General features: G+C 41.2%; 1 protein-coding gene across 1 annotated transcript; it reads right to left on the bottom strand.

Moving 5' to 3' along the window:
• Nucleotides 1-2,274: 2,274 nt before the first annotated feature.
• mpdu1b (mannose-P-dolichol utilization defect 1b) lies at nucleotides 2,275-8,656 on the bottom strand. Its single transcript, XM_028038580.1, has 7 exons — nucleotides 8,492-8,656; nucleotides 7,274-7,339; nucleotides 6,248-6,380; nucleotides 6,075-6,160; nucleotides 4,860-4,978; nucleotides 4,145-4,255; nucleotides 2,275-3,613 (listed from the first exon to the last, which is right to left on the bottom strand). The coding sequence occupies exons 1-7, from the start codon at nucleotides 8,616-8,618 to the stop codon at nucleotides 3,473-3,475; spliced, it is 783 nt and encodes a 260-aa protein (XP_027894381.1). The 5' UTR covers nucleotides 8,619-8,656; the 3' UTR covers nucleotides 2,275-3,472.

The following is an 8,656-nucleotide window of genomic DNA, read 5'->3' as shown; positions in this document are numbered from 1 at the left end:
CAGCCATCCTCCTCCTCCAGGACTCTCCTTAGAAAACTGGCCGTAATTGGCCGTTTCGGAGGCGCATTGTCTGTGGCTTTTCAGGCCGCAGGTGCATATAGTAAAGCCGCAGTCTCCGCTCCTCCCCTGGGCGTCTTTGTTCCCTCGCCCCGCTTCCCTCACTCCCCCACCGAGCAGAAAATTAGGGCTGCTTTCTGGGGGGCTGCGTCCTCGGGCTTAACCCTTTCATCGACCGTTGCCTTTCTCATGGAAATAGGAGGGAACCCCACACCGGCTAATCGGTCACCGAGGGGAGGGGAGAGGAGAAAAACGGAGGGCATGGGGATCAGCAGCAGAGAGGGAGAAGGAGCTGAGAACAGATGCTGAGGACACGGAGAGAGAGCCAGAGTTCCTCAGACAGCCCATTCTGTCTGCTGCTGCCAAAGCCCGGTCTGTAACTGCAGCATCTAATAAAGATCTGCAACACAGCTGCTGGTAGTTTATTGGCAAAATCATTCAGAATGTTTTCTACTGGGACTAGTGGGAGCAAATTCCTCTTAAGGTTGGTTCATGCCAACAGTTTTTAGATCCTAAGAAGGCATGTTTCTGTAGACACTAAATTATGGTTTAAAATCCACCAAACTCAATGCGTTCCTGTATATGGTGTGAAATAATCCCACCTTATTAGAAAGTTGGGGTTCCACAGGGCTCCATTCTGGGACCTTCACTGTGTTTTCCCTCCCAGACGTTTGCCCCGAGCTCCATTTGGTGACGTATGCAGACGATGTTGTGATTTTCACACAGGGAAAAGACACTGAGACAGGCAGTTCTTTCAAATACGTTGACAAAAATACAAAGTTTCCTGTCTTTTTTTTAAACACAAATTTTTGTTTTGGCTCTAGTGGCCTTTATTTGACAATAATCTGACATAAAAGGGGAAAATAAGCAGCAATGTAACCAAGGACAGGACCTGAACTTAAGATGGCGGTACTGATGTGGCCTCTGTAGGGACGCACCGCTCTAACCACACGACATCCAAGAGATGCATGTCTTTTACTGAACGCCAAAAAACTGCATGGTGATCTCTAAACAGTGTGTAAAGTGAAGAACCACCCAGCAACCAACATCACTGATCACATTCTTGTTTGTTTAATGGGACTACAGACTGGATTTAGCATCTGTGCAATAAGTGAAATTTCCCATTCGATTAAAATCAGTTCAGTTCAACTAATATCAGAGGACCAAACTATAGCAGTAAACTAACAACAAATAAGTTGCTACTTATTTGTTAGAATTAGAATCACAAGTGTTAGAAGGCTCCTGTTTCAATAATAATAATAATTAAAAAAAATAGAGTGAAAACTTGTGGCAAAAGTTCATCCATAACCTAGAAAGTGACACAACTGGCTATTCTGAAAATACTTTTTACTGGAAGATGAATTTAAACTAACAGAACTGGGTCATCAGCAGGTTCGGAGCAAAAACATTACTTTGTTCTTTCACTGTCAGCTTTTCCCTCTCTGATAGAATCCAAAGAATCTATGCGATTTTTCCTTACATCATTTTTTTTTATGGCTGTGCTGTGACAAAAAGGGGGAGATCTAAAAATATGCATCACTTGTCCAGCGTCCCACTGAAGGGGAGCACAAACTGGGGTTGTTTTGACAGTGGTCAGTGGGAGGGCAGGGATGAGGCAGGGAGAAGGGTGAGCGCAAAGGAGGCGGAGAGCATGTCAATGGAGGGATTTTCTGCTCCAGTACATCACATTGCCCGGCAACAGGCAGTGAAGCTTCAACAAGTGGTTGCCATGGATGTGCTGAGAGTGACTTAGGAGTCCACAAAGAGCGGTGGTCACTCTCAGTGTTTGTGAGAGTTTCGTCTGCTGGAAAGGGTAGTAGTCACCGACGGGATTTCAAAGAGCGAACTGAGGAGACAATCCGGTCATAACCTGTTTGAAGTGAACAGATCTCAATGGAAGATTCTCCTAGGTTAAACTTTTATTCATGAGCAGCTCTTGTTTTCCTTCTTAAGTGAAAACTCTGGCAGGTAGGAGAGGAGGAATTAGAAACAGATCCTGCTGAGAAAGACGGGGACATTTAGAGGAATGTTGCCACTGGGAAAAGCTGTGTCATAAAAACCCATGGAGAAATGTTCAGCCTAGACACAGTGAGGTTGAATCTGCAATACATCAACCTACCAACACATGTACAATGCACGTAAATGACAGAATGCATCTTTTTAAGCATTGCTTAAAAAACACAGAGTTGAATTTAGGTCCAATAAAAGAATGCACAATTCAGTCAAAAATGATCTCGGTATATTAGAATTCGGACGGGAAAAATCCATCAGACAAGAAAAAGCTGAAAAAAGAAATATCTACACAAATTCACAGTTTGCTGCAAATAAAGGGCAAAATAAAGTAGTAATTGAATTTAATGCATCAAATAAGAGAAGAGAGTAAAAGGATCTATTGTTGAAATCAGAATCTCAATTTTTTTTTCTTGCTGATATAAAATCAGAATAATCTTGTATTTGCTAAATGCCAGAATGAGAGAAAACGTTTAAAGGCCATTTCTATGACTTTCTTCAAAGTCAAAAGCTTAAAATGCGTATCTTGTTTTATAATAGTGTATGTAAACTTCTGGTTTCAACTGTATCCATCTGTCTGTCTGTCAGACTGAGCTCCATGGTAACACAAATAAATAGGACAAAAAAACCCTAATTTAAATTAGAAAAGCACCAAAGAAACTGGGAAAAACGGCAATAAGATCAATTTCAATTATGCTTTTATATATTGAAGCAGTGATCATAAATCAGTCAGAGGTGTTTGGGTCAGAACCAAACCAGTCTTTTCGCCGGCTGGACTCAGGATCCACTTCAGTTTGATGATTCACTTCCTGGCAGTCGGCTCTGCTTTACGACTACTCCAACGCAGAACTTCCTCTACTGCACATAACGATGTCGGGACTGATTACACGCCAGCGGAGCGGTGGCGTGTGAAACGCTGCAGACGTGGTTTCAGTTCATTGATTCTAAAGCTTTTTACATCAGATTCAAAAGAAAAACAGGCTGGAACTGCAGCAGCAGCTCCAGTTATTTGGAAATTGAATATTCATAATCTTTCAGCACATATCAAGATTTCAATTAACAAAAGAAAAAAAAAATCAGAATTGGATTTTACGTGGGAAAACAAACGGAAAGAGAAGCTCACACGGAACTTTTGCGTTTATTAATCCTGATCGTCAGAACAGGTTGTCGTGATGAGGAATGTTTCCCTGGAATGTGATCACTGGGTGATGATGGGAGAGCAGTCCGGACCCCAGCTGGCAGTCATGTAGCCAGGAGCTACACATCATCACTCTGGTCTGGAAACTTCATCTCTTCCTGGAATGGGACGTTAGTGCTGCTCCGCTCGCTGTCTGTGAGCTCCTCAAGTTTTGAAGAAGAGAAATTGGAAAAACCTCTCATAAACAACACTACAGCTGTCGGCTGTTTACTCCCGCTTATTCTTCTTGTTCTTCTTCTTCTTGTGTTCAGGTTTGCTGTTCCAGTAGTAGAGGACCTGCAGAGTGATGATGCCGTTGCATGTAGAGGATATGACATACGTCAGAGCCATCAGCGAATCCCCGGTTTCCTGGGAGAAGACAACATTTGATTCTGTTCAGTTTATTTCTATAGCAAAAAATGTCACAACAAATGCCGTCTCAATGCACTTTACAATAATAATAATAATCATTTCAGTCGACGTGCATTCCCATTGATCCTAGTTATCAAACAGTACAGTATGCTCTATTAATTATTCAAAGTAGATTAAAAAGTTTAATACTTTGTTTCTGTTTCTTTGTTTGTTATGTGATTTTTTTTAATTTTCATTTTATTTTTCTCATTCATTAATGTAATGTACCACACTATGCATTTTTTACTTTGATATTAAATACATTTCTATTAATTTTTTTACTTTTTTTTTTACTTTTTATCTAAGGAAACCCAGCAGAGCATCAAGTCACTGACTTAAGAACAAGACATTCACTACTCAGAAAATATACACCAGTGATGAAACAGGCTCTAAACTGTGTTCAACTTGTGTAATATGAGCTCATGGAGAATCTCCCTCTGCTCCTCCGTTCAGTACAGGAACAAAGATGGAGGACGAGCCTGTTCTCACCTGCAGGGAGGTGAAGATCCGAGCGAGCGATCCGGCGAACAGCAGGAAGACGGAGATGGCAGACAGCTGGCCCGTGTGTCCGTTACGGAAGTTGGTTGCAGCCTGGATCAGCTGGAACGGTCAGAGTCAGAGTCAGTCGGACATTAGCAGTAACATCGCTATCGACCCAGGGTCGCTATTAACGCATCGTATCAATAAAACTGGGCCGATATCAACAACCGTTATGCATGTCCGCCTTCCTTCCGGAGAGATTTGGTCACGTGACATTGATAGTGACGCAGCACAGGATTATGGGAGTTTAACTTAAGCAGAGAAGCAGTGGTGAAGTCAGCAGTGTGGTTGGTTTTTTCTCAGGGTGTCGGGAATGTATATACTATCAGTAAATATTGGTTATTGGCCATAACAGCAGAATTATTATAAGGTATCAATATTAACCAAAATGTTCACATCAGTGCCTCAATAATCAGCCTTGTGTCTGCAGATGCTGCAGTGAGCCGGTTTCCTGCTGTCATCCCTTCACTTATAACTGACATTCAAACTATTCTGCTTTTCATACCTGTTCATTCTGCTTGTCCCACTCATGCATATATATATATATAAAAATAAATAATAACTCAGAAAACTCAGATAGCTACGATTAATACCAGGTCAGGTACTTGTCAGCATGATAGAGGCCAGGCAGTGTGAAGCAGAGAGACATGAAGGGTTTGCTCACCCTGCCGATGATGATGGCTGGCATGTTGAATGCCTGCATGCTGGTGACCACCGACATGGGAGTGACTGGAGACAGGAGGACGCCCAGCAGGAGGAAATATACCACCAGAAACAAGAGACCTGGAAGACATGTAGACGGTTAGCTCAATGTCTAACAGTTTGGTGTTTATCTGACCGTATCTTTAATGAACTTAACCATGATTTGAAATGTTTTAAACACTTTAACCAAATCCATCTATCCATATACACAGCAGCCACTATCACTACCAGCAGTGCACCGACATGTCGGTCAGTCCATTTATCTGATTTCCTTCATTTTGAGCCATCAGTCGATACTTTGATGTGAAACTGATCTTATCAACCGTAGTAAAGGTCTGAAAATCAGCCACTTTCCCCTTCAGCTGTTAACAATAGTCACACCACTGTTGCCAACTTAGTGACTTTCACTATATTTAGTAACTTTGTAGATGGAAAAAAAGACGGTTTTGACCATAATCTGTATTAGCAGGTTGTTTTATTTATTTTTTTAAAGATCGATAACACTGGGTTACAAAGAAATATTTTTTGGAAGTTGTCTATGTTTTTTCAACTGAATTAGGACTATTTTGCAACACTGAATCCAAAAGTGACACCCATGTTTCTCAGTCAGGTCAAGTTTTTATTCTAATTTGATTTAGAGAAATTCAATCTTCTGACTAAACTGATGACATTTTTGCGACATCATCAGTTCATTTCTGTTAATATTTCTCATCCAAAAAACATTTCAGGAGAATTTTTTTTTTCATTAATTAAATGTTCCAAACTTGGATTTCTGTAGATTGAATAATAAACACTGTTAAATGTAAGTACATGTGAACTGAACATGACGTCTTCATTGTGTAAAATTCTCCGTCTCTGTTCTGTCCTGATGGAATCTCTCCTCCTGCTCATCACTCATTGATCAGATTCTCCAGATGTCAGAACAAGTCCTGCATTTTGATGCTCATGTTGTTCCATAGTTCAGAAAGTTGACCTGATTGAGCAAAACCAATGGGATTTTAGGATTCAGCTCATCAACATGACCCTAAAACAGTAAAAATACCCAGATATTATTTTGGCTGATGACCAGTGCAACTGGTCATGAGCAAACAACCACAATCAGTAGTAACTGCAGTGAACCCATTTAGGACAATGAGAGGACAGTACCAGTCAGTTGTGACAGTGTGTCTGGTCTCACCTAAGCCGGTTCTCCTTCCATAATGCTGGATGAGGAAGCCGATGGTGACCGTCTGCAGCATGAGGAACAGAGCCTCACCCCAGGCACTGCGGCCACATTCAGCACGTTACTTCAACGATCAAACCAAACAGCAGAGATAAGCAACACACAGTTAAAGTGCATGAGGTCCAGACCTGAAGGGGAACTTGTTGGACATGCTGTAGGCCATTGTTCCAGTGATGGCCAGCAGCTCCAGGAGCACAGAGTTGAAGCTCAGCCCCTCTGCACTCTTTGCTCTCATCAGTTTTATGATCTGAGGTAATTTCACTGTGAACAGTGGAAGCAGAAATGTTACAGATATACACAAGAGGACGTTTATCTAAAGAGATCCTAAATCCATTTTTGTCTAGACGAGTGGAGGACCTAACCGAAGTTAAGCAGCACCAACAAGAAAAGGATGTGAATTGATTCAGATCAGATGAGAAAGAAAAACATCTGATTTACACGGATGCAGATGACAGCGCTGGTGGATGTAGGAGGCGTTAGCCGCTAGATTTAGACTCTTCTGACTGAAAAATTCACGTTTTGGACCAGCCATGCTAAAACCTTGACTTGAATCTATTCTAGAACCGGTGAAGGGCGCTAAAGATTAGGGTGATGGCAGGGAGGCCTTCCAACCTGAACTTAAAGCTGTCGTTCCAGCAGACGGCATCCTCAGCATGTGTTGGGCTTCAAAAAGAAATTATTGTAGGTTTGCATAATAAATAGAAAACAGGTTAAATCGACCTCGGGAGGCTTGCCTTTAAATTTTAAAATGAATTTATTCTTCTCCCTGCTGCCCATCAGGCTGGGAATGATCAGGACAGAAGGACTGGGCTGCCATGACAATCACTGGGGTTGCTTCTCAGCAAAACTAATTAATTATTTAAAAAAGAAAAAAGAAAAGAAATAAAAAGAAAGAGAATAAATAGAACAGAAAAACAGACTAGCCGTAAGGTATCCCAAAATTACCCTGAAATGTCTGAGTGGATATTTATGTCACAAAAAAGCTTTATTTAAATTCAAAATCAAACTCTAGCGCCAATCTAAATTAATCACAGGAATAATTAATCGGTTGAATATTTTTGTAAATATATCTGAGGAGAGAAACAACTCAGCTTTATTTAAACAGTTATGGGTTAATCCAGAAATAAAAAGAGCAAGAGAAACAAATGATTTACCCAGCACTGATCCCAGGATGATGGCGATCCCCAGGGCTTTGCTCAGTACAATCTTCAGACATGGTACTGGTTAAAACAAACAAACAAACAAACAAAAATACAAATCAAGAAAGAGGAATAAAATACGTGAACACAGCAGATAGAGAGGAGATAATCATTCATTTGATTTGACCCGGAATCGTCCAGATAAACAAACTGCAGTAAATGAAACTGGATTAAATGGAAGTAGATCTCTGCTTGGGTTAGAGCTGCTCCATATCAGCTTATAGACCAGGATGATCTCATTCTGAATTTGCACCACAGGATATGAAGTGAAAAGCAAAATGAATCCATGTTGTAGCAGAACAACATTATTCACAACATCACAACCCTGCAGGCCTGGTTTCACTTCACCACGCATCCAAATAGAGTCCTGGAAAGAAGTAGGGACAGGTCAACGTCGCCCTCTGCTGGTCAGATGGCAGAGGGACCCTGGGTTGAAAACCGTATTGGTAAAGACGAAAGTGAACAGATGATGAAAATTATTATTAGTGTCAAAAGTGTCTGGCATCATGCCGCCCGTTTGGCTTATGGATGGAGGCACAGTAGGAGTTGTTTGCCAGATTACACAGTAGATGGAGTGAAAATTGATAAATGATGGAGAGATTAATCCAAACGTAACATTCAACAAGAAGCAGAGCCTGCATCCATCTGAGAAACCACTCTGACAATCTTGCAGAAGGCAGTCAGAAATGTTTGCCTGAAGTCATTCAATAAGGAAGCGCGTGCACGTTTCTGAATATGAAGAAAGTTGTTTATAAATCCCTCGTCATTAATCCATTTAGCATGTACAGTATTAACAGTTTAGGTATAACTGATTTAAGACAGGAAAAGTCTGGTTTGATTTAATGTCAGAGAGAAAACACATTAGTCTTTTCATACGGAGAGTGAAATATCTTTTATTAACTGCATTTCAATTTCCAGGTTTTAAATTCCCATTCATTTCCTAATCTGCGGTGTTTAAACTGCCGTGACGTGGGCTTCCGGTCGCGCAGGTTTCCCTGAATGCTCCCGCAACTCAATGAGGAACTTGTCTGCATGTGTGGTGTTTAAACAAAAACATGAACAGACACGTTCATGTTTTTTGCAATAAATCCCGGAAGACTTCACACCTAATTGCCACCATCTTCACGAGACACCTTGGACTGACCGCAGGAAATGACGAAACCGACCACTCACCGTCCAGAAAGTCGAAATCCAGAAAGAACTTATCGTAGCAATTTTCTGGCATAAAATATGCCACTAATATTCCCCTAAAAGAATCCATAAATGATTCCCCTCTCGGATAATCTGACGTGTCTGCCATGTTCGATGACGTGACTCTTGATTGTGTTACGGTCACAA

Source organism: Xiphophorus couchianus, chromosome 14 (genome assembly GCF_001444195.1).
Source record: "Xiphophorus couchianus chromosome 14, X_couchianus-1.0, whole genome shotgun sequence".
NCBI classification, from domain to species: domain Eukaryota; kingdom Metazoa; phylum Chordata; class Actinopteri; order Cyprinodontiformes; family Poeciliidae; genus Xiphophorus; species Xiphophorus couchianus.
The sequence above is the reverse complement of the archived record's forward strand: the minus strand, read 5'-3'. Positions and strand labels throughout refer to the sequence as shown.

Excerpts from the sequence above, each read along its gene's own strand:
- mpdu1b (XM_028038580.1), bottom strand. The coding sequence starts at position 8,618 with ATGGCAGACACGTCAGATTATCCGAGAGGGGAATCATTTATGGATTCT. Across the intron at positions 6,161-6,247 it reads TCCAACAAGTTCCCCTTCAG|TGCCTGGGGTGAGGCTCTGT; the intron begins GTCTGGACCTCA and ends ATGTGGCCGCAG. Across the intron at positions 4,979-6,074 it reads TGGAAGGAGAACCGGCTTAG|GTCTCTTGTTTCTGGTGGTA; the intron begins GTGAGACCAGAC and ends CATGTCTTCCAG.